Source organism: Cyanistes caeruleus, chromosome 6, assembly GCF_971803275.1.
Source record: "Cyanistes caeruleus chromosome 6, bCyaCae1.hap1.1, whole genome shotgun sequence".
NCBI lineage: Eukaryota > Metazoa > Chordata > Aves > Passeriformes > Paridae > Cyanistes > Cyanistes caeruleus.
The window spans coordinates 57,346,860-57,373,686 of NC_141706.1; the positions used below are offsets into that span (position 1 = coordinate 57,346,860).

General features: G+C 38.3%; 1 protein-coding gene across 5 annotated transcripts in view; it reads right to left on the reverse strand.

The window, feature by feature from the left end:
* BEGAIN (brain enriched guanylate kinase associated) overlaps positions 1-23,690 on the reverse strand; it is a 157,914-nt gene extending 134,224 nt beyond the window's left edge. Inside the window, exons 1-2 of one of the 5 annotated variants that reach the window (XM_086895441.1) lie at positions 23,302-23,690; positions 20,153-20,282 (exon numbers count right to left, since the gene is read on the reverse strand). In XM_086895441.1, coding sequence (XP_086751567.1) covers positions 20,153-20,203 — 51 coding nt within the window. In that variant the 5' untranslated portion in view covers positions 20,204-20,282; positions 23,302-23,690. Of the gene's footprint in view, positions 1-12,465; positions 13,389-20,152; positions 20,283-23,301 lie in introns of those variants that run through there. The other 4 variants (XM_086895442.1, XM_023927560.2, XM_086895439.1 and 1 more) reach the window with 4 other exon arrangements.
* Positions 23,691-26,827: the final 3,137 nt, after the last annotated feature.

Genomic DNA, 26,827 nt, shown 5'->3' on the forward strand with positions numbered 1-26,827 from the left:
TATATCATATTCTAACACTCATCATAATGTAATTATCTATTTAATTATCCATTCCAGGAAAAGATCCCATGTTTTCAGTTGCAGGCTACATCTTAAAAGTTTTTAATAAAAACCAAAGCAAGGCATAAACACTTCAGAATGGCAAGAACAGAAACACTCCTAAATATCATAGATTTGATAAGTACTGCAAGGGGATAGGGAAAACTTCCAGCATACATTAGAATAAGGATTCTTCATTTTTCGAAGGATGTTTTTGCAACACATCCATTTTATGAGAGGATCTTGAAACACTAAACAAACTGATTAAGAGTTATTTTTATTTTGCAGCTGGAGAAACTGAGGAACTTCCAAATTTGACCCTTACCCAAAGTTACACAATAAACCAGTGGAGACAATTGTAAGAAAAGCCAGTTTTATTCCCTATAAATCTGTATCTAAATTTACCTACATTTTACCACAATGTTTAACTGCAAAATAATTGTTAGCACAATAAGTAACAATCAGCACTGGAGCAGCTGTGGTGTTAACAATTGTTTCACAGAAAGTAAGGATTTAAAAGACATTTGTTAGCCAGTTCTTCCTGACAAATTACAGAAGTGCATATGCACCTTCATAAAATTCCATTATCATTTACAGGACACACACTAATATTTATTATAGCTATTAGGCTTCATAATTCTGAGTAATGTAAAAATCAAGATATTGATCTGTGGTACTAAACTGAGTTACTAGAAGAGTTACCTCTTGTTTTTCTTCTGATGTTAGAAGTTCATTAAGAGTGGAAAATACTTAATCCCTGCTTGTCATGATGTTTAGCTAATTATTGTGTGATTAAATAGTAATTCAGCCAGAAACGTTCATTTGTTTTTTCTTTCTCAACTGGAAGAACTTGAAAGTTTATGCAATGAGAAAGTGAAAGCTGAAACTTTCTTCTCAGCATTCTTCTCTTTGTTGCTCACATTTCCAACACGGGGGAGAGATGTATTTCCTTCAACGAAGTAACATTTAAGATGTGAATGAATACAAATACAAGAAAAGCAGGAAACCAACCACGGCTGTCAAAAAACAATTTATAGAGCTGCAACACTGCTGGGGTAATATCAGTCAGAGATGCAATCACCTGTAAAAGGAATTCCTGCAGACCTGAGCTCAGAAATGAGATGTTAGCTCTCTTAGTACCCAACATTTGTTCTGAGGGCCTGGTGGTTGAAGAACAAAGCCTCTTTCCTTCCTAGGTTTCTTCCTGCAATGTTAGTTTCTACACTCCAGAACGATTATGAGCAAGACACAAAAAAGCTGCCAGTAGCTTGTGAGTGGAACAGTCCTACTTCTTTCTGCCCTTGCCTATTTCCTACATAAATAAACACATAAATAATAATTTGCCAACAGCATCCCTCCTGCTGTAGGGAAATGTTTCATGTTTGGTTGGAATAATTAACAGGCTTTTTGTTATTTTCTACCACCATATGCTGCTTTTCTGCTCTGTATTTGCAACTCCTCAGACCAGCTCCTGATTTTGCAGCACTGGGAGTCGAATGGCAGATTGGTTGTGGAAGGTGTGTAGAGAATGGGGAAGGGGAAGGGGGATCTCATAAGTGGGATTCCACCTTAACGCTGGGAGGAGACCTCAGGGCTGCAAAGGTCCGCTTTCGTAGCCCTCAATGAAGTAAAAAGCCATTTACTTTTAACTGGGGACTGAGTGGCTCAAATAAAGAGCCAAACTAATTTTGTTTTAATTATTTACTGTGTTCCAGTTCTCATGACTGATTCTGGTTTAATTGTATTTTTAATTAACTGCATTGATTGCAATGGACTGTACACTTCCCTCATGAAACTGCTGACTGGTTTAGCTTCCATTTTGTTTTACTACAACATCAAAAAAGGAAGCAAGAGAAGGGAGGTTTATCCAGGGAAATGAAGAATATTTTCTACATTTTGCTAGTGAATATGGGTGCTTATAAAGCTAATTTTAGGAGGCTTTGTTAGCCATTTGTTACTCCATGTAAATTTGTTAGCAATTTGTTACTCCATGAGTAACTCTGGTTTGGCAGGGGTTGCAATATCGTGGTTCTGATTCCTCCTTATGATAACTGGGCAATATTTTATATTCCACTGCTGCTCAGGGATCAGCTGGGTGGGAGAGGCAGAAGAAGAGTTCCTGGCCCAGGGCTGCCTCCATCTCCTCTCTGCTGGCATCCCGCTGTGGGTCTGGGCTCCTGGGTCTGCCAGGTCAGCCAGGGACACCAGGGCAGCGCCGTGCCCTGGGCACCTTCCTGTGTCCTGGAGTCCTGCTCGTGCCCTCTGGCCTCTGACTGCTCACAGCTGCTGCTCCTCTGAATCCTGCTCTCCTGCCAGCACTCCTGGCATTCCCCTTGCAAGGCTGTGAATCAGCTCTGGCTCCAGAAATAGGACGTGTCTGGTGCTCTCCGTGCGCTCGCAGCACCGCGCAGCATCGTAAGCGGAACGAAGGGCTGGCGGGCTGCTGGAGAAATAAGTGGTTGTGAACCAGTTTTTGAATCCTCAGTAGCTGCTCATTTTAGCCATGTTCACACAGTGGGTTTTGTTACTACAGTTATCCAGGGAATAGCTGTTCTTTGGGGGAAATACCTCTTCAATTTTAAGGGAGCAAGTGCAGCTGTGTGAGCAAGCCTGGTATTTATTCCTCTTTCTCTCTTGTTTAAAATGTTCTCTCTATCCAAGCAGGGATCAGAGGGCTGAGACTGCCATATCCCTGATCGTTGTTGCCCAACTAACATCAAATATTAATGCAAACAGCTCATAAGCTCGGCAGATACAGATGTGATTTGAATAATTTTAGTTTGTCTTTGCAGGTATTGAATTTACTGTCAGAAATTGAGAGCTGTTGGCCAACTGTGTCACAGCAGAAGGCTCTGCAGACTGCAGTGTAGGAGCTAGGCGTTCAATAATAGGTGCTCCAACACTGGTGTGTCCAGCTCCTTTGGGTTTTTTCAACATTAAATCCCACACAAGGTTTGGAAATTCCCTTTTGGTAGTGAAAAAAGAGAGGGTGTTGGATGTAGATACAGTGCTGATTTGAGGCATGGAGACAACAGCAGGATATTTAAACAATTTCTGTCCATTCTAGGTACTGAGAAAGTGTGAAACAGAAAAAAGAAACACTTGAAGGCTTTTCAACTAAGAGTGATTTTCAGTACAGGAAAGGTTTCTTTAAACTTGATAAATACCTGCTTACATTTGGGAAATCAGCATTTTTGAAATTTCAAAAGCAAACTCTCAAGAGTATTATGCAGGGGCATGAACACACTTCTGTAGTTTCCAACTCAGATAAAGGAGCAGAATTTCATGTTTTATTTACTCTCTTTTGAGAGAAAACAATGGTATCTCAAAACAAATGCTCTGCTTGCTAATAGCAAATAACTTCGGTATCGCTGAGACCCTGGTCGCAACCGAGGATTATGAATTACCTTCTCAATAAGATTTTCCAATCAGTTTTGCCTCTAGCTTTTAATATTTCCCCCCTTATCTTCCCAGCTTACTTTTGAGAATATCATGGGAGATTGTTTTAAAGCCAAGATTTATGGCATCTACTTCTTCCTTATCCACAGGATGTCTTCCTATCACCTAAACTCCTGGCACTGAAGAGTTTCCTCTGAGAAGGTCAAATTTAAGCTGTTTTGCAAAGAGGAAGTTGCCTGAGCTAGTCTGTGAAAATACCATTTTTTTGAGCTTTATGAAAAAATATGTGTTTTATAAAAGAGGTTCCCAGGTGAGGTCCTGCTTCTCCTTATCTGACCTGAAGTCAAAGCCCACAGTTCCTGACATTCTGAGACATGAGTCATGCTGTTGGGAAAGATAGGCTTAATTTCTGGTATATTAATTAAATTTTTTCCCACATTTAGGATAGAAACCTTTTAAACCACCCCATAATTCATAAAAGTTTCTGTTCTTTGAATTTGTTGGGCTCAAAGTCTTAATGCTATGTTTTCTGATGGTAGACTAAAACCCATGGATCACCAAGCCTGCAGAGAAAAAGGTGTAATACAAATGCAGTTTTGGCAGATTTATGTAATTCTGATTCCCTCTTTTCTGTCCCCAAAATGCTTGCTGTGGGTCCATATTAATATAAGTAAACTTTCTTTATACTCCAGCTAGATGCTAGAACACAGTGGGAGTGTGGGAGCAAAGTTACATCTACTTTTCTATTAATTGCATGTAGTACATCACTGAGCAGAATTTTAATAGGGCTGAAAACCTTAGAATGAGTGGGGGAAAATACCAGTCCCTCACAACTAAAGCATAAATCAGAGCAACCTCTGGCTCTGGGCAGCGCCTTGCACTTTAATCTTTTCTTGTTAGAGTTCAGAGATTTCCACTATGTGGACCAGGAAAACACATTTAGTATTGCATATTTACATTGTATTGCATATTTGTGTGAGAGTCACTGCAGACCCAGGTCTTTGCTATTCTGATATACCCCAGCCATGCTACAGCAGGGCAAAACCCCACATTTTGTAAACATGACAAGCACAGGCTGCTGGATGAAGGAAGAAATGAGAAATGAGTCGAAGCACTTTTAAACTCTTTGTCATAAATAACACCTGTAGACCAAAGCTGGACCAGAAAAGAGATGTATAAATCTTTACTACCTCTTACTTTCACCTTCCCTTGCCTGGCTTTGCAGTTTTCAGGCTGATGGTACCTATTGGGCTGTTGTAACTTCCATTACTCTAAAAGTACCATTTCTTTCTAAAGGCATCCAAAGACATAGAGTACAACTGATGAATGTTTTTCAAACTCAGAGAAAGGGTAAAAGTAATTTAAAAAAAAAATCACTGGGAAAGGAACACAAAACATTTCTAATTGCAAATTTTGCTTTCCTGTTGCATATCCTAAAAGATACCAAAGTCAATGTGAACTGCATGCACACAGGATTTCTCTCTGAGTAGCTGCCCCTCTGAAGGCAAATAGTAGATTTGGCTGGAAAACCATTTTGTTTTCTGGTTGGAGTTCTGAATCCTGTGCAGAAATTCACCATCATAATATGGGTTTTTTTCCTTTATTCAAATATCACCCTCTTGACTCACTGGCTGCTCTCCTTCTCTAAAAAAGAAGGGCTGAGAGAGCAGAAAAGGGTGGACAAGTGAATTAAAACCCAAACGATAAAAATGCAGGCTTTATGGTGAAACACTCAATTTCATTGAGAACACATTCTTGTTATTGGGCAGCAGCTCAGACTGTCTATTTTAGCCTGTCTTGGATAAATAGTTTATTCTTTTGAGCACTGACTTATAGACGTTTGTGCTCTGTGAAGAAGATTTTGATCTAATTTGTATTTGATGAGCTGGGAAGTCGTAAATGACCACATTTGCGTCATCTTGGGAACGTTGTAGCTTTATGCAGTGTTGGACCAGACGAAGGATCCATTAGTGACCCAACGGAGGTGTTTTGGAGCAGGCAAGGAGAACTCTCTAAACACCATCTGCTCATACTGTTGCTCTAAAAACCATGTCACATCTGCTGCTCTAAAAACATTATGCTGATCTCTCCTACAGTACACGGCTGCAGCGCTCCTCTCAGCTCTGGAAAAAGGGCTCAGTGCCACGCTGCTGGGACAGGAGGTGTTAACTGTAGATGAAATTGCACATGGCCTCCTTGGCTTCCATATCTTGTGACCCAACCATAAATGTCACCGGAAAAAAAAATCAGGAGAGGATTCAGCACTCTGCATTTAACTGGTGAAGCTGGGTAAATACTTTGACTCAGTCTTTGCTGAGCTGTATCTTGCCCCAGTTTGGCTGCTGGTGGTACAACTAATTACTGCATGCTTCAAGCCTAACATGGCTAAGTCCTCTCAGAGATTAAGATATTTGAGATAGCTTGATTGGTGGAAAATGAGATTTATCTTTGATTTCAGATGAAATTAGCTCAGAAGGTACTACCATTTCCTTTGGCCATCAGATTTTATAGCTTAGAGTATTTGGCTGCCTAACACCTATGAGGTGTTATAAAACTAATTTACCTACCCTGGAAGCTGCAGTGTACACAGTGGTGTACATTTGCAGTACTACTCATTACTACTATACCCAGAGTGATCATTTCATAACAGTGGTGAATAGGAAAACAACATTGGTATCAGAGGAGAGAGGTTATAACGATGCAACAGAAATCCTTGGAAGTACCAAGGAACTGCAGCCCCAGATAATTAAAGATTTAGTACTTGGCTGTCCACACCCAAATGCAGTTGTTAGGAGCTGAGATTCTTATACAGTGTTGCCAGACACAGAGACTGTTTTCAGGAGTCTGCAGATGAAGGAATAATAACAGAGTGAAGTTGTTAAGGCGTATGTTGCTTGCAGTTCAGTGGCTATGCTCACTTCACATAATGAGTTTAAAGTAGTAAGTCTTAAAATTATTGTATTTGCCTGGTATCTCTGAATGATGAAAAGAAGTGAACAGCAACTTCTGTCAGTCGGGTTTATGGTAAAGGAAACAAACCCTCTATTTTTATACACATTTTGAGAAAAAAAAAATTAGGCTGCTGACACCTCCAATTTGCAAAGCAGAGGGGAACAAGCTGCAGTGTCATGCCCTGGCAAGAAGGAGGCCAGGTTGTCAGGAAAGGTGGCCATGTGGCATTTTTCACTGCTGTATGAGACTCTTAAAGCCCTAATGATATGCTGTGTCATGTAGATACCATGCTAAAGTACTGAAGCATCTGATGTAGTTCACTTTCTTACTTTCCTCTGATAACCTAGAGATATCACAGCTTCATTATATCAGCTACTGAAGGTAGTTCTACATTGACCCACCTGTCTGAAAGACCAGAAAATAGGACACTGGAAGAGTTTTCAGGTGTTTGGCTGCTGACTGATCACTTTGATCACTGACCTGGGCAAAGCACCTCATTACCTTTTCCTTCTGGTCCCACCTCTTACTATTTCTCTTTTAGCATATTGCATGCATGAGTCAGTGAAACAATTTATACTTTCCATTATCATGTATTTGAACCCAAATCTTACTTGTAAACATCACTGTACTGTAAATAGAAATGAAAGATTTGGTATTCATCCAAGAACAAAGCAAATGTCTATTTTTACATCATGGTGGCAGGCTGGAAGGGCTGAAAGAGGACTCAAAATCTTGTATAAAAGAGCTTTGACCTAGAGCAACAAAATCTTGTCTGCTCTTTCAGCAAGATTCTGTTAGTACTCAGGTGCCCTAGAAAATGAGAACCTAGAAACTGCCCTAGAAACTTTCATTTAGAATGGGAGATTGGTTGCATTTTCTACTGCTGTGGAATTCTACCACAGCTCTTGCATGACAGTCTTCCTCTATTCTTACAGATTTCAAAGTTTTCACAGAATACTCTGAGCTGAACCACAAAGATCTTTGAGTTCAGTTCTTAAAAGAATGGCCCATATGGGGATCAAACCCCTTTCATGCCTGAGAAGTTCCAGGCATGTGAGGCTGTGATTTCTAAAGATGCTGTACACCTTCAGGGAGCCATCCCTGTGCTCAGGCATTTGTCTTCCAAGAGAACCTATAATGAAGAGCAGGAATCTTCATGGATAACAAATGGTAATATAGCAGGAATTAATATAATTTTCTGGGTTTGTGTTAATGTCTGTGACACGGTGCTTCAGTGGGGTCCTTAGGAATTAAACAGCCTACATGGATTAGAGATAAACATAAATCTTTGGACCTTCTTTGAATATATTATCCTATATAAATGTATACTCTGGTTATATTTCCTCTTTCTAGCTATTGTAATAATGATTTCTTGTGAGAGGAATAAAAAAGGGTGTTATTCTACATTGTGTTTCATTCATCTGCATTTTATAAGGATGTCATCCTTTGGAACAGGCAATTGTACCCTTTTGTCTCAAGGGCTACAGAAATTAAATCCTTTAGGGCATTCATGGCTTGAAATCAGAGTAAGAATGAATACTTTGTTTTCAGCTGGTTTTGCTAAGGCTACAGGAGGGAATTGAATTGCTTATATGGGGTCAAAGTTTGGCCCTTGAGACTAAATCACACAGGAGAGAGTAGGAGTGCACAGTGACTCTCCAGGTGGCTGAAGCACCAGCCTGAGCCAGGTGATGCCTGGGAAATAAGCAACTGCTGCTGCATCTATCGTCACTGGTGAAGCTTTGCAGGTCCAGCAAATTATTCTCTGACTTGAAGTGCAGCAAAGTGAAATGTGAGGTCCTACACCTGGATCAGAGCACACCCAGGCTGGACAGAGAACTGATTGAGAGCAGCCCTGTGGAGAAGGGCTTGGGGGGGTGATGGTTGATAAAAACTCAATATAAGCTGGCAAAGTGTGCTCACAGTCCAGAAAAAGAACTGTGTCCTGAGCTGCATCTAAAGGAATGTGGGCAGCAGGTCAAGGAGGGGATTCTGCCCCTCTATTCTTCCCTTGTGAATCCCCACCTTGGGTGCTGCATCCAGCTCTGCTGTGTCCATAAGAAGAACATGGAACTGTTGGAGCAAGTCCAAAGGGGGGCATGAAGGTGTAAAAAAGGATTGGAGCACCTTTCTCTACAAAGACAGGCTGAGGAAGCCTGGAAAAGGTTGCATGGAGAAATCACTACAACCTTACAGCAACTGAAGGGGCTGCAGGAGAGCTGGAGAGGGACCCATTATGAGCTACAGTGATAGTACAAGGAATACAGGGTGCAGACCAAAAGAGTGTAAATTTAGGTTAGATATTAGAAGGAACTTCTTCACTGTGAGGGCACTGGTGAGGCACTGGATCATATTGTCCAGGGAGGCTGTTGATGCCCCAGCCTTGGCAGTGCTCAAAGCCTGGTTGGGCAAGGTCTTTGGCAATGTGATTTTGTGGCAGGTGTTCCTGCCCATGGCAGGGGGGATTGGGACTAGATGGCCTTAAGGTCCCTTCCACTCCTTAAGATTCTTAGCTCAGCTAGTCAGAGCCTGTTGCTAATAAGCCAAGGTTACAGGCCTGATCCCTGTGTGGGCCATCACTTAAGAGCTGGACTTGACAATCCTTGTGGGTTCCTTCCAACACAGAATGTCCTGTGATCCAAATATATTGGGGTGTCTAGGGAATGATTATGAGGATTATGAGGAGTCTGGCTCCATAAGAATGGTAAATTCATGTGGAGCATGGCCAAGTTTCTGCCTCTCACCACATGCCTTATTCAGTCTTAGCTTACATTATGTGAAAGCTTAACTTCCAAAATGCAGAAGTGACACTATCCCAACCCAAGCTTGTTCTTTAAGAAAACAGCTTAGTAAATCCTTTGTATTGATCAGGTTTGCTTGTATTTATTTTGTGTTGTAATAACATGGTCTTAGGTGAGAAATGCACAATTCTTTAGGTTATGTATAAAAATAGTTGCAATCATGAGGTCAAAAAATGTTTCTAAATTTTGACCTCTTGCACACAGAATGTGTACTACCAACAGTTTAATGTAAGATGGAAAGATACAGCTCTTCTAAGAAAGAAACTGGTTTCCTGTGACTAGGAAAAGTCAGTGTCTAATGTGTTATAGGTTCCTTCTGTAGGTAGAAGTAGATATGTAAAGATGAGACATAGCTGGAAAGTTGATCCTCATTCATTTATTACTGAAGTTACTGAAATATAATTTTTAGGTTTATTCAAACTCTGAGGTGCTGCAGACTTACTCAAGTCTGAAGTCAGACTCCTGTATGATTATTTAAGAATTAAATTTTAACCTGTATTTCTTTCCTGGAACAGTAATAGTGGTATATAAAGCTTTCCTGAAGGCATTGGATACTTGGAACAAATGTATTTGAGATAAAATATGTATTAAAAGACACAGGCTCATATCCTTTTGTACCTGGCATCCTTTGAAACATACCTTAAGAAAAAAATATGTATTGTCTGGATCCATCCACATTTCTCTCTGTATTGATCTGTCCTTTGACAGACTCTGACAAGCATGTCTTTCCAGTTCCATTGTGTACAACCCTTTTCAGACATTTCCTGCATTTTTCAGCCCACTGAACAGGTGATATTATTTCCTTCTGGAAGTATGACATAATCTCAAGTTGCACACCCTCCACTACATTGGTGTGGATTCAGAGGTTTGCTTTCACTTAGTTATAGCATTTTTCTTTCCTGCTTGTTTGTCCAGTGGCTTCAAATTTAGATCAATACATAGAAATGAAAAATTATTTCATCCTTCTGGCCAGGTCAGTAAAATATTTAGACAACACCAAGGTCATGTCCATCATATTTTGGAATTGCTTTCTACCTGTCACAATCCCCTTTAACTTCACTTCCACAGTGAAACATCCTTTTTTTTTTTCCTGCTAGCTGCCCAGAAATTCCTCTGCATAAATCTACCATGATGGTTGTTTTTTTTTGTGAGATTTCATTTCAGCAGCAGCTGTTTGCAAACCAGTAAATACTTGCTGCAGAAATTGAACATTTTGACCAGTTCTGAGAAGCCTAAAAATTGAAAATCGTTTTAGTGGATCCAATTGACAGTTGTGGACACCTGAGGGGTCTTAAGAAAACATAACAGACAGCAGGTAATGTCACAGCATTCATCTTCTGAGTCACTGTTTTTTTTCATTAGGTGCAGCTTTTTAACCTCAAACTTTCAGGCATGTTCTTTCATGCTCTTCAGGATGTGTTATTATACCTCTGCTATCCAATTTTTATATTTAAGTCAATGTAATTTTGTGATTTCTTTCTCTCAAAGATTATCTTATCTGCACACAAAAAATAACTTGGCGACTAAAACATGGAACAATTTTAGGCAATGTTCTCCATGTATATTCAAATTAACATTACATAACCAAGAACTTTTAAAATATCTTAATAATAATGACACACAAGACTATACAGTTATGCTTTTGCTCCTTGCTAGGCATGCTTCAGGTGAGGACTTGGCACTAAGTAAATTGCACTGAAGTCAAAGTCTTTGCATGTAGGAGACACAAATCTGTAGATGAGGCTGAACATGTTTTGCTCTTGTATTTTGCCCTGCCACTCCTTTCTTTTCTCATGTTGGGCTCTGCAGTTGGAGGCAGTTTTTGTTGAGGTAAAATGTCAGGTAAATACTGTTTTTAATTTAAATGACTAGGCTTAGAGCAGACTGATGCTTCCACTGGAGTAGATGGATGCCTACACTAGCTCTGTGTGGAACTACAGAGCACTTGGCAGTGTTTAGTCAGTCAGTACTCAATCAACTGGAAGTTTCAATCTGTCAGATGCTCTGACAGATGCTTAATTGAAATTTGAAAAAAGTGTATCCTGCCATGGGCTCAGACTGAAGCCTCCTCACCCCTTTGTAAGACAGCACTCATTGTGGAGCTGTGACAGAACACAGTGTTCAAATTCTCTCTGTTTCATTACCTTTCACCTCTTCTCCCTCCAGATATCTTTGATAGGTGACAATTAAAACATCCAAGGACATAAACTCCTAAACTCAGGTTACCAAAGTTTGAATAAAATTCTTAAGACTGGGATGTTTTCCTATTTGCTGCAGTCCTCTGTGAAATGAAAGAACTTTCTCTTTCTTTGTTTTTAAACTTGAATAGACTTTTTAAAGAATAATGCAGTTGTAATAGCTCCCAGTTTAGCAACGTCTGTGTACATGTTTATAGTCTTAAGCAATAATTCCTGGACCTTTATTGTTTTAGTTGAATTGCAAATACTACTCTGGAGACATACTAACATATTGTATCAGTGCAAGGTTTGGAAGTTCAAGATTCCAGACTGTGCCATGCTAGCAAACAACAACAATTTCCCTTTGCCCTCTTTCACAGGCATAAATGCCTCTTTCTCAACCAAAGATTCTCAAAGAAAAAATTAGAAGCATAAATATTTTTTTTACTGGACCGTGGAAGAAAGCTTCAGCCTTTTTTCTTTTTTTTTCTTTCCTTCTTTTTTTTTTTCTTATAATTCTTAAGGTTTTGTGGTTGCTCAGGACTTTTTCAGCACATCAAAATAGAAATTATCAAGTGATACGTATTAATTCCAGACATACAAACATTAGCAACACTTTCAGGATGCCAGAGCTTTCAGCAGTACTTAAACACACTAAGGGAGCATGCTTGTTTGGTGTAGAGATATCTGAGCAAGTTCTAGACTAGTGAGCTTGAATGCCTGAGTGGTCTGTCACAGTGCTCTCTTCACCCTTTTCTGAGGGTGCCTTGACTGTTCCTATCAAGCTGACCTGCTTATATACATGCTTCATTGCAGTGCAGGAATAACTTTCTTGTTTGATCTTGTAAAGCTGTCTTCCAGGCATCAAACTGAAAGGACTAGGGAATTGCATTCTGTTTTTTCTTCCTCCCATTCTTTCTATAGCTGGATTCTTGAGCTACTAAAAATAAACATTCCCTGTTCATTCCCACCCTGGAGAAAAGTTTGTTTACATGGTAAGAGCCCACCCAGGAAGACAGAAAGAATTTTCAAATGGTCATGCTAATGCATCAGTACTTGCCATATACCACCCAAAGAAAATATTTGAGAGAGCTCACCATGCTTGTACTTCTAGGAAGAGATGCAGATTTTGTTGCTGGCATTCCTTTGCTTTGAGAAATCATAATTTCTACTGGCAAGCCAGATCTTGTTCTGCATGAGACACCATTCTCAAATGACCTGAGAGAGGGACTTGTATCCAGGGACAATGATTTCTCTAATTTGTGTGGTCGTACTCCAGCCACGATGTCGTCACTTCTCAGAGTCTCTAAGTCTACTTCTTCATGGGTCTTCCCATCTAGAATCTTTTCTTTCCAGTTTTCAGGAGACTTTCTCTTACTATGAAAATCATCTAGGCTCCTCACACTGGATGGAAGGGTATTTTTCAGTTTAGCAGCTCGGTATGCCCTCAGGCTCATGGGATCAAGCACTCTGAAAGTAACTTCATTAATAAATTGAGAGAATTTGAGTTTAGCTTCTATTTTTTCTTCTACGACAGACAATGAACTTGACGATCCTTGGCTCACCAAGCTCAAGTCAGATGCAGAGGAACTGCTTTTCTTGTGAGTCTTCTTCTGCCTCTGGAGCTTTTGGCTTGCGTTTCCCACTTCTGCTGGATACAGAGAAGAGTGTTCCGGTCCGTGAGTTTTTTCACCCCCTTTCTGACAGTGCTTTGATCGATGGGGTCGATAGCCTTCATCCTTATTTTTGCTTTTAACAAAGCTTTTAGCTTCTGACCTTGTGCTGCCCTGTAACTCAAAGCTGTCCTCACTGGAGCTGCAGCGTTTTGAGTAACTGTTCATTGTCAAATCTCCAGAGAGGTTCCTCTCTGCATCGGTTCCTACTTGTGGTGCTCATGCAGCGGTGCATGCACTGCATGCTCTTTCTTCATTCACTCTGTCACTCCCCTCTTGCTTGGCTGGTCTTCCAGGCACAGCACCCTCTGGCTTGACTGGGGAAATGGAGCCTTTCCACAGCGACTCCATTTACTTCAGCATCTGTGTGTCAAATACTGTCACTGATAGAGGGATTCCCATAAATCCAACATAAATCTAACTTGCAAAACAACAGGCATGTCTTTGGAAGGCATAACAATGCACCCACCACGTTTTGTCCCCTATGCACCCCGCATTATGCATAAGTTTCATAATTGCATCAATAGCAAACTCTCATCATTTTAATTAACCATACTAATGAACAGAATCTATAGGACATGCAAATTTTCCAGGGTATTGAGTGTTCAGTGGATGAGCACGGGTTTTCATTGACCCAAAGCAACAGAGGATATATTCCTGTTTGTTGAACTGGAAACCAAACTACCATGATGTAGATCAATTCTCACTAAGTAAAGTCTGGGTAGGTTCTGTTTCAGGGCTTTTTAAAATCCAATAGTAGAGAAGGTCACGCTATATTGTCCTAATGCTACTAGTGTTTGCTGTTCTATTAAAAAAGTTAGCGACAAATCTGCTAGATCTGCTAGAAAAGCAAACAAAGTGTGATTCTCACTTTCTACCTCCTTGTTTTTTGCCATAACTTTAATTCCAAAATAATTTTTAAAGGTTAGGATCCAAAGCAAGGTGCTTTATTTCAACATTGTCAATGAGCTTTGAGTAGTAAAGATAAGTTCTTTCACTATCTTATATGTGAATTTCATCTCATTTTTCACTGTCTTTATAGACAGGCAAGTCTGAACTGTGAAGTGAAGGATTTCTATTTTTGGTTTATATATGCAGTAACCTAAGGACTAGTTTAAGTGAGATTAAAGACTATAGTCTGACTTCATAATCAGCGTAGATATTGGTAGTGGCCCAGTGATGTGCTGCCACAGGAAATTACCAGAGAAATGACTGAATGATAAATTTGAAAGGTTGTTTATTTTTTGGTTTTTTGCATCTCCATACTTTAGCATAAGGGTGAAAACAGGTGATTTATCCCTCTTTGTGTGGTGGGATTCAGACTCTGCTTGCATCACTGCCAAATGCAGCAAGAAGAGAAGAAGAGAAGAGAAGAGAAGAGAAGAGAAGAGAAGAGAAGAGAAGAGAAGAGAAGAGAAGAGAAGAGAAGAGAAGAGAAGAGAAGAGAAGAGAAGAGAAGAGAAGAGAAGAGAAGAGAAGAGAAGAGAAGAGAAGAGAAGAGAAGAGAAGAGAAGAGAAGAGAAGAGAAGAGAAGAGAAGAGAAGAGAAGAGAAGAGAAGAGAAGAGAAGAGAAGAGAAGAGAAGAGAAGAGAAGAGAAGAGAAGAGAAGAGAAGAGAAGAGAAGAGAAGAGAAGAGAAGAGAAGAGAAGAGAAGAGAAGAGAAGAGAAGAGAAGAGAAGAGAAGAGAAGAGAAGAGAAGAGAAAGAGGACTCACAAGCAGAAAACTGAGCGACCTCCCTTAAACACAAGAACACATTTAAAATTATTGTGCATAGCTGACAGGTCAACAGCAGCTTGAGCTGAAAATGTAGCTCCATGTGCTTTTGAGCAGACATTTAGGTCCCTCATTACAAGGCACTTTACTTATTGCCTAGAATTTATTGTCTCCACGTTGGTAATTCCAACACTCATTTAAATCACAGTTCATAAAAGCTGCTGAAGTGTTGCAAATCTCTCAAATTAACATAGTAAGTACATTAATTTTGCAAATAACAGGGGGACATGAAGATCCTTTTAACACATCAGAAATCAATTGCTTTTACTGGAATTACTTTTTGAAATGCTTCCATATTTCTGTGGGACTGTGCCATTCTGTTGCATGCTGCAAGCATTATCCTGATCACAGAGATAATGTGGATTAAAATGAATAAGTCTTGCTCACACTGTGTTGTTTTAGATGAATTTATGCCTCTCTCACTTGAATGCGAATGCTAACAGTTTAAAGGGCTGGGAAATGCTTTCAATTGTCAATAAAAAGATTTTCATGACCTTTTCAATGCAATCAGGGAACATCAAAACACGACTCTCTTCTTGTAAAGCCAGAATTCAGGGATTTTTCACTATGTCCAATACAGACATGTACGAACTTAATGTAACTCTTGAAGCTAACAGGTTTGTGAAATACAGAGGGTCTATGCTAATCCATCCTAGGTCTTTTGCCTTCCGGATCCATTAGAGCTTGGCAAAGTGTAAGTTCTGCAATTTTAATGGACTTTATTAAGAATTCCTGTTTCGGAAACAGAGCAAGACTCAGTGTTGAGCCAGAACCTGTACCTATTTGGACAAGAACTGTTTTATTCATGACAGATTTGGCTCCTTTGTACATGAATAAAACTACGTTAACTACAAGCATAAATTCAGCTATCCATTGCTTATGTGCAAGTTTTAAGGTATGAATTGAAAAAGTCTGTGGTACAGCCAATAAAAATGGATTCTATAATTCTCTTTTATTGTCAGGAAAGAGATCTTTTGTTCAAAAAGATGTTATTTGCATAGTATGTGAAATATATGTATAGGTATAGATAGAGTTATATGGTTATAGGTAATTTAGGTAAGGCACATAACACTTGTGGGTGTCATACTGCTTATATTGCTGCTTCTCTTTCTTCAGATGATTTTTGCTTAATGACTCTAGACATATGACACAGACATATCTGATTATTAAGAAAAAAACTATTCACAGCTTCAAAATGAAAAATAATTATTTTTTCTTAAATGATACAAATCTACATCAATACATCAGTCACTGTGAATTTTGGTCAGAACAGACATTATCAAAGTTTGTAGTAACAGTAACTATTCAGTGTTCTCTCTTAAATAAATTCACCAAAATATTCTCTAGAGACCAGCTGAATTGCAGGAATTATTTCCACTATGTGTACAAATAAAAATACTGAATATTAAATCAAAATATGTTAAAACATTTTAATGTTTTTGATATCTTGAACTTTTTAATAATTGATGTTCATGATTTATTTTCCATATGTTAAGTGAATTACTTTTTGAAGTGTTCAAGTTATTTTACCTTATATATTTAAATCACTTTGAAGACATTGTGGATAGAGGGAATTTCCTGTTCCAATGCAAGCAGGTGTGTCTGTGAATGGCAATACTTTGCTGCAGTAGTCTGGGCTGTATTCTTGAAATGAATACCTTCAGAAAGCTCAAATTCTTCTGTTATTTATTGCTACAATATGCCTCAACTAGGTGGATGCTTGCCAGATTACTAAATTCTTCTAAACCAGTCATATTAACATTAAAGTAATCTTAAAAGTAAAAGCTATGCATTAATTTTGCCCTACTTTAGAAATGGTGGGCACCACTGTTGGAATAAAACAATATGTCTGTGCAAAGCAAGTGAAAACTGTCTGACCTACGTGACAGATTGATAAAGATAAATAAGATTGTCCTTTATCAGCAGCTCTGCCTTTATCTACTTCAGTGACCTTGGATCAACACCTGCACTTTGGTCTGTAGCTGCCATTAACTGGCCTTTAAATGAGGAAGGGACTGTACTCATTAAATTAGGAAAGGACTGTATTTTTCCATGTACTTCTGTGGTACCCAATCTTGTATAACACCACCCTGATCAAGGGGACATCTCCAGATACCATCAAGGCTCACACATAAGTGAAACATTTCCAGGGGCTTCAGTAGATAGAGTTTGTAATTTTGTGTGTTGCAATGGCTAAGATGTTCTATTCTATTTTAGTGTTAATATAAGAACATAAACAATGTAACACTGATCCTTTCCTGGTAAACTGACTGCTGAATCTGGAACATTATAAAGGAAGGATAGTTAAGATCATAGCTTAAATGGGACTTTCATAATGACTTAGTATTGCATTTGACAAGACTGAATCATTCAGGAATTTGTCTAGTAAACTTGTTACTTAGGAAAACACATCAGGGTTTTTCCAAATTTAGGCTGCTTTATATTCTGAGTGTCATTTTAAAAAGACATTATTAGAAACCTGCATATTTTGTATAAACAGAGTGTAAGAGAATTACCTGCTAATATGACTTGATGCAATGGAATATTTCTACAGACCACTGACTGAAGATTTTAAATTAAAAGCTGAATTTTGTGTGAATTAAAAATAATTTAAAAAATTAATTCCGCCCTCCCTTTTAAATAGCATCCCTGTTTTTTAATCTTCAGGAGATGTTAACTTTTGCTAATTGTAGTAAAAACAAGTACAAGCTATCTTGTATCTGCTGCAGGATGTTGTTATGACAACTAGAAGTTTTTCTGTGTAGAGCTCTGGAAAATACGATCATTTTTTGGGTCAAAGCAGACAATATTCAACAGTTTTAGTACTAAGTTTTTCTGCATGTAAAAGTATGTCTTTTGATACATGAGCAAGAATATTTTCAGCAGATTATCTACATTAAAAAACCCAAGTATGTATAAAGGTTTTTACATTTTGAGATTCATAAGAAACTTTTAAGTTATTATTAAGAAAATTAGTAAATCTGATTTTTAAACGATATTGAGGTTTATTTTAATTGCAATTAGGACTGGTTCCAGAGCCTTTTAGAGTCTGTGAGGAGACTCCAAGATACTGGGTGAGTGATAACACTCTTGTCTGTGCTGTTCTTGTTGAGGAAAAGAATGAGTTTTCCATTATAATGGTGTATGTTTCCTGTATTTGTGTTCCTACTTCTCACTCAGCCTTTCAACTATTCAGAAATATTTCCTAAGCACCAGGGCCAAACTCACTAGAATTTGTAGGAATGGCATTCAGTTCGAAGTTCTCAGTTTGCCCTAAAGATGTGCACATCCCTCAGCAGATACTCCACTCTTAAAATAGCTATATCCCAATTCTCCCAGTGCCCATTCTTGCTCAGATGTACTCTTCTCTCCTGCCTTTAATGAAAATTTTATCACATCTTATCCAGTCCTCTTCACACTTAATGCAGTTAATTTTGAATTGTTTCATGGACCTTTCAGTTTTGCACTTCAGTTTATCCCTATAAATAATACAGATGTTCCTCTCTGGGTTTCCTTCCAACAGATGGCTTCATTTTCTTTTTTCTGTAATGGTTGTCAAATACAAATTTGCTTTTAATATAAGGTTGCCTACACCAGTTTCATCAGCAAGACAGTGTTTCCTCAAATGCTTTTCAGCGTTATTCTATTTAGTTGTTCTCCAGAAATTCTACATTTTCAAATTAATGGAAAAAATATCCATGTCTAGGATGCTAGACCTCACACAACAAAAATTCGATTTCACTAAATATTACTTCCAATATTTCTGTTTCCTTTCAGAACAAAAAATTTCTAATGGAGTGGAGATGAAGTTAGTGTTATATATACTGGTTTTACCTCACTAGATTCTACTTGAAAGTGTTTCAGCCCTAAGCAGAATTTAAAAACTCATTTGCTCTAAGTCTGTAAGATCTAGCTGTCTTCAGGACCAGTAGAATGAAATTTCAGTTCTTTTATTTTAATGCATGGCTTCTGATGGGAACAAGTTTAAATGTTTTTTCCGTTCTCTATTAATTGGTAGAGATGTTACATGTTATATGTAACATGTTCTGACAAACAGAAAATTGGACCAGTACTGCCACCATTAAATCAGTCTGGATTTTTAGGAAGTGGAAGGTTTTGTTGGCATGAAGAGGAGGTGAAAAGTTACTGTGGTGTCTTAAAGAACAGAGACACATGTTTCTGTGCAGGAATCAGCATGTTGGACAGTGTCTGCATTCAGTCTTGAATCCAAATCTAAAGATAAAATAGATCTAAATTGCTCCAAAATCTCATTAATCAACCTCTGCACCATGATGAGTAAAACATTTATCTGTTTTACAGCTACAGGGTGACTAAACTAAAGGCAACAAATTGCTGTGTCATCTTTCTTGTCAACACCCATAAGTCTGATTCATTTAATTTATAGCTGTATACTAGACAGAGCTGTGATAGGCCTGCAAGAAGTGCTGAGCATTAGAGAAGAGATGGTTTTTTGGTATAAATCCTGCACCACCCTGAAAACAGAGCCACTGTTCTCTGGCAAATGCTACAGCTGCAGTAAAATTAGAGACAGACACCAAATTAAAATGCAAGCTATATTTATAGCTTTAAAAATAAATGAAAAATTAAAGAGAAAAATGCAAGCACAAAATGTTTTAATATACCAATTTTTTTTTCCAGTTCCAGCACAACACTCCATTGGACACAGGCCCTTACTGCACTCAATATCATCCTATCAGAGCACCTTCCATTTCTGTGCAAACAGCCAAATTAGTACCAGTTGTAAGATGCTGGCTGCTGTGTTATCTGCTCCCTAGCAGTATAAAATGGCAGTGTGGACACATGTGACTGTGCATATCTTTAAAGTTTTCCAAAAATATGTATAAGGCACTTGTGGCAACAGCTAATGACAATTTTCTACCCTTAATTACCAAGGGACTTTTTCCTCTCACATGAAGAGAAATTTTGCTGAGAAAAGCCTGAAAAATGGAGCTGCAGACTGTATTTTTTTTTTTTTAAGTGTTTTAAGTGATCTTTTATTTATCCCTAGTTCAGATAATGGATTGCTTGGAAGACAAGGATACAAACTGATTTAAGGCTGGTCTACAGTGTAAGGAATGGATTAGTGATCTACTTAGGCCAAGCTTCAGAGCATAAACGCTATAGCTTTTCCTTCATGCTGGAACTTCTCAGCACTAAAAAGCTTGTGATATCACCTGCCTGAGAAATTTTTCCCCCATCCAAGAGCGACAGAGCTTCCCAGCTAACAGAAGTTAATGGCATCTGTGAATAACAGTTATAACTGAATAACAATTCTTTACCAGATTTGTGTTTAAGTGACCAACCGCGGCTGCGTACCTTGACTGTGAATGAGTCTTCAAAATGCTCTCTATCCTCTGCCAACATCATCTTTTTCTTGCTCAGTTTCTGCTTTAGCCAGCTGCTCCATGAGCTCTTCTTCACACGCTGTACCGTTTTTGTGGCCGTGCTGTAGGATGGGTAGAGCTGTAGGTCATCTGCATTACACTAGCATTTGATTCTGTGTCTCCAGCTCACTTTGTAGTTGCTTGGTGAAAACACGTAAAATAATTGATCCTTCTGAGAATACACAGATGAGGAGTCTTAGTTTCTTCCACTGCTCCTTGAAAATGTGTATTTTTAGGAAAGCGTCAAATCCTTTGAGTCTAGTCTTTAAACATGTGCTTCTTTGAGGTAGTCTGGCAGTGTCATGTGGCTTTCCAAATTAGGTATGCCATTTTCCTCATTTTCCTCTCTCTTTTCTCTCTTATTTTTTCCCAATAATAATTGTAATCATAATAATTATTATTATCATAATCAGCATCATCATTATTATTAACATCATTACCATCGTTAAGAGGGAAAAAAGCATGAGAAAATTTAAGACAGTAGAGAGGAAGAATGAGAGGAGGAATGGAATTAGTTTATCATGCAAAATCAGGCTTAGGATAAAAATACACTGCCTTTTTCTTCAGGTGGAATGAAAATATTTCCCACTCATTAATTATGTTATATTTTTAAATTAATTGTATTTTATATAGCAGTTTATTTTGTTTTAATCCATTCCTAAATTTATGCTGGATGCCACAATCTGCAAGGCCTTGCTGTCTCTGAAGCCTTATAACATCCCTTTCTGATCTGACATCACATGAGTGGTGATCTAAGGCTACCCAAAGTCCTTCCCATTGATGCTTCAAGGAGTATTGAAGAGATCTTTCAGTACAGCAGTGTTTTTCTTGTCATATTTCTTTTATATCTGCAGGAATATGCAATTCTGCTAATTAAATGTTAAACATAGAGGGGAATTTAATACTGGAAGGTAAGTCTTTGTTAAATGCATAAACCACAAAGGAATAAGTTGTTGCTATGATATTCTCTCTCTTCTTTTTTTTTTTTTTTTTTTTTTCCCTGTCCAATGAGCTTACTCAAATTAGTGAATTATGCGTTAGACCAAGTTGTTCCAGAGCATAAGACAAAAATTCACAGCTCTTTGTAGTAGTAGTGGGTCAAATCCTACCCTCCCCCTGCCCCCAGAGGGGTTTTGACTTCATAAGAGCAATAGATTAGATTTGTGGGATTTCATTAGGATCATTCTTTTGCGTGTATAAGGGAGGAATAAGCCTTTTTTCCTGGGCAATCCACCCAAGCATGAAGTCACCCTATCCCTTTGAGGGCCTCTCAAAGGTAGTTCTCTACCTCTTCCTCACCCTCCTAGTCTGTCTCAGTTATCAAGGATTGCTTCCTCTAGTAGCTGTGGGAATGGTCTAAGCTTGTTAGTGGCATTTCTGCTCACTGATGTCTCCTTTAGTCTTGTGGGGATGATACCTTAAAAATCACTATTTACTGGTCTTGTTATTACTATGCTGTGTTTTCCTGAGATTTTGGGAAGGGCTGTGAAACATCAGACTAAACCTCTCCATTATTGGCTTCTAATTTGTTAGGCTCTTCAGAGCTGGCCCTTGGAAAGCTTAATGTTGCTTGCAAAAGAAAGGATATATTATTGTTCACCATTCCTGGAATACAGTAATTTTATTATCTCTGTTTCCATTCTTTATCTCTGCATATACATAATCTGCCAAAAACTTTCTATGTCTATTACACAGTAAATAAGGAAATGGTTGTTCCAGTTCCATGCTCCAATATGTCCTGGAAAAGTTTGCTTAAAAGAAATCTTGCCTGCATATAAATGAGTTGGGCTGAAAGTATGTCTTAAAAATTATCATTCTGAGTAATTTTAAAATAACTGAGAGAAATAAAGGGTAATTCCTTGACTGCTGTTACCATTGGTTGTTGGGGGATGGCTAACTCGAGCAGGAGGGAAGTATTTATGTAGTCTTCTGCAGAAGTTAACTAAACAGTGTGAATTTTTTGCAGCATAATTTTCACTACATAAAATACTATGACAAATAATATTACTTGGAGATATAGGATATGCTTGTGCTAAATGTTCCCAGAATATTAGTTCTGGTGCTGTAATGCCTCAGATGCAGCTACAATACACTTCTGCTGAGGGCTGCAAACCTGCATGTTTGCAATCAGAATTGCATGTCACAGCAATTGGTGAGAAGCAGATATGACTACATAAGAAAAAAAAAGGTGTTTGCATTTGAATATGTGTGTGTTTGCATACCAAATGTAAAAGTAGCCCTGTGCATTGTCTGTTTCTAACTCCTTTCTATTACAACAGCTGCAATTTAAACACGAAGCAAAATATTGTTATTTATTTTCCTTCCACGGCCATAGTCCCACCTCCTTCATTATATTAAAGAGACATGTCCATCAGAGCTGTTTAAATACTCTTGCAGAAAGCATGTTACAGTATTTGCTGTTTGTTTTGGCAAATGTTATGCATTTCTGTTGTTCCTCACACAAACAATTATTTCATCTTTACTCTGTTCGTTTTTTCAATGTTTGACTAATACTTTGTATAAATTAGACAAAGTCATGCACTACATATATTTTCCTTCATAATTTAATACAAACCTGAGCTAGGTTTAATGTGTACATATTAGCTTTATTAATATTAATGCCACTGCCTGAATTTTTCCTTTTTTGAAGATATAAATTATTTTGATAATTTCATACTTAATGGGCAGTAGCACATTCAGAATACATATTCCAGTTTTGATGAGATCAAATAGGCATGTTCCATGATGTGCATTATGCAAACAAAAGATACATAACTCATTTAAAAAAACCTTGTCATGACAGTCAATTATAAATCGTTTCATTAGCTTTCCAGCACTGCAGCTTTAGAAAGCTCCATCCATATAATTTGCCGTCTTCTACCTTAATGTATTAACTATTTCCTTTTAAAGACAGTAATGTCTGCCAAATGAAACAACAGAGCATGTTAATTCATGTTTAAAGCAGGCATCCAGTTGTCATATTGCAGCACCACTGATTCAATGCTGAAGACTTCTTTACTACCTGTTATGAAATTTAAATTAAAAAATAAAAACATACAGTAAAGAGAAATCAATACTTACTTGAGAAGGATTCTGCAGGCTCTGTTCTGCTAGTCCACAGTCTGAAATGATGAAGCCAGATTTAGAAGTAGCTTATTAGGTGCATGCTGCTTCAACAGTTACAGCTTTTCTTTTTTTTAACTGAAAGACGGAATCGTTTTCTTTTAATGAAGCCAGCACAGAATGATATGCTGCCCACGTTGCTATGAGAGACTCAACTTGCAGAGCAAAGTCTGGCAATTTCAAAATAACTTACGGGGGGTCATTCACTCTCAACCTGCCACTGCTTTTCTGTGTAGACGCAAACTTTGGCAGCATCAAGCAAGATCACGGACTGCCACAAATGCAGGAAATTACCAGTTAGTCATGCACACTTGAGACTGAAAGTGATTGAGGCAACACCCTTTGTGAATATAGGTATAAAACTGAGTTAAGTCAAAATCTTTCAATTTGGAACACCCACTGAATTCTCTTAAAAGGGAACAAGGCTCTGATTACAGTCATTCTGCAGTACCTGCTACTCTCCCTGTGTTAGGATGCTATGCCTAGAGCTCTAGTCCTAAGGAAAGAGTGTAGGAACTGCCCCAAAGGGAACACATGAATGTGAAAAACTATGTATTTTGTTTCACCTTTGATATGTTGGGGGAAAGACTGTTTAGCATCACATTATATTTGTGTGTACACAAACCAAAGCAATTATAAAGACATGTAATTATGGTTATAAAATCATCCATATGTATCTGTATATTTATTATATAAAACCACACACAGTTTTGGAGATTCATTGATGTCAAACCATTGCAATTATGAAGAGAGGTAATTATGGTTATAAAATTATCCACATGTATCTGTATATTTAATATCTAGAACCACTCAGAGTTTTTAAATTTTAGTGATATCACCATTTAAAATATCTAAGTGTTTTTGGTTAAGTTCCTGTCTGTGGAAAGACCAGCACAAAAGTGCATATCATGGTCCAATAGTCTATGATAGCTGCAGTATTGCACTGCATATATAAATTTAGCCCTGCATTTTGAAACATATTTTGTCGTTTGCCCAAGACACAGAGATCTCTGATCTATTTGTCAGTTGGAAATTCCTCTGAGTAGTCAGGTTTTGGTGGATTTGGTTTGCTCAGAAGAGTGGGTCTTGCATCTTGCTGTGGAGACAGAGGTGAACTGTGACATTACCCACACCCTGCATCATTACTTTGCCAGCCTGAGGTGGTGAGATGGCCAATGTTTAGCCATACCCCATGCCTTGACTTGAAATAAACCAAAAGTGTCAGGGGATAGGGAAGGATAACTACATTAAGTTATTGAAGGGCTGCTTCTGAGTTCCTACCTGCGTCCCAGCCAGAGCAGGCTTGCTCAGAAGCTCCTCCTTACAATTGCTACTGAGCCGTCAGGAGAATTGTGTTTATTGCTCCCACTAAGTTCTGATCACTGCACAATGTTCAGGAACTTGGCTGTTCAAGGAGGTAGATATTCACAGCATGCCAGGGGCAAACTTAACAGCAGCATCTTCCTCTCACCAGAAAAAAAACAGGCCTTGCTTCTTGAAAGGCAATGATTAATGGCTCTGGACTGGCACTGCATTCAAAACTCAAAAGAAGGTTCTGGAATCTATCACTCATTGTGTCTAACAGGTGCGAGGTGCAGATATAGAGCAGAGATTTGTAGCTCATGACTCTTTATTTCTTCAGTGGTGGAGTGGCTCCTATAACCACAGCACCTTGTAACTGCATCCCTACTTCTGTTCCCATTTGTTTTAACCAATGGTGACATGGAAAATGTTTGGCTTCTCTTTATTCTGTCTGGTTTTGTGGTGTTTAGTCAGGGATGAGGCTGTTTGGTTCAATTTGTTGGTTTGGTTTTTGGTTTTTTTCCAAAGCAGCAAGGCCATTGCAAAATTCTGGAATAGCTTTTTTGTTATAAGATCTCTTGACAAACCAATTCCTCCCTTCAAGCTTCATTGTATCTTAGAAGCAGACTGGTGAGTTTGAACTAAATACAAATGCACAGTGATTATATGTCAGGACCTCCATATATGAGGAAGGGAGAAAGACCATTTCATCCTTATGGGAAATGTAACTTTTTTCCCAGTGAGCTGACATGAGAGAAAGCATGACTTCATTTGCAGATTTTTCTTTAGCCATTGCCATACCTACAACTGGGAGGTTGGAGAGACAAAATACTAGTCAGCTCTGTGTGCATATCTCTTTTGCCTACCAATCTTGCAGGTTAAAAAATGTTTTTCCAGATATTAGTGGTAAATTCCAAACTAGCCCAATGGAATTCCAGTTCCAGTTGTCAAGTGAAAGTACGGGCAGAAGAATTCCTCAATAAACAAAATGTCTGTCATGAGCTACAAATAACCTCTTTTTTTTCTACCTCCTTTTCCATTTCTCTGTCTTCAAGGTTTGCTCTTCCTTTTGCACACACTGGTGTGCTGTACCAAACAAATCTCCTTTGGCTTCCTGTCCCTCTTTGAGCACAGCTTTCTCCTGAATCGATAATTCCACTGTGAAGTCCTGTACAGGACACATGAAGTTTCTCAGAATGAAGGGCTGGCACAACCACTGAGCTTGAAGATACAGGATTTATGATCACTAGTGTGGCTGAGGAAACAGTAAAATGATTGATTCTAAGTATATCTTGCAGAACACTGCTATTTAACCACTCATTCTTTCTCTTTTTGAAGTTTTTTTTTTTTAAATCCACCTTCTTTTTTCTCAGTAAAATTACTGCTAACAATAACCCCAGCAGAATTATTAGGGAAAGAAAGTAAAGTCAAGGCTCAACTTTGAATTTCAGCATTAATGTGACTGAAGTCTTTGGACTTGCCCTTTTATGTGATTTGAACTGGATATTTTAAAATTCATTTAATGTGAGGGGTACATCGAAAATGGTGAGAATCCAATGAAACAGGTAATTGTAAATTTGCAAATTTGGTGTGCCAACAGGTAAAAGCAAAATCTGGGGCAAGACTGATCCCATTGCTCAGCTGGTCATTGATTGTATAACAGTTTGTTTTATGTGGACAATATTTTTATTGCATCAAACAGAACAAGGACTAGATCCTCCAGTACATTCCATTTCAGCTTGGATGAGCAAGAGGCATTGCCACAGAAATACTGCCAGGAAACTTCAAGTATTTTCTAAGAGTCTATGAAGAATGCATCAGATTCAGATAAAACATGTTAAAACAGTCACAACACAAATAATAGGAGCAGAGTCACCACACTTGAACAATAATAGGAGCTTTGGAAAGTTTGGTGTCTATTAATGTCATCTACTTTCAGCATAATATTTTAAATCCTTGTCATAGATACCATCATCACCTCAAATCTAGATATAAAATAACCAGAGGTTAGTAGCTGGAAAACTGTGCAGTGCAAAATAAAATGTAACTTAAAAAAAGACAGTAGGTTTCCATGAAACAAATTGCTATGGAGTGTAATAAATTCTTGAGATTTTAGAAATTTTGCTAAATTTCACAGAAGCACAGAGTGGATGGATGTGGAAAGGATCTTAAAGATCATCTA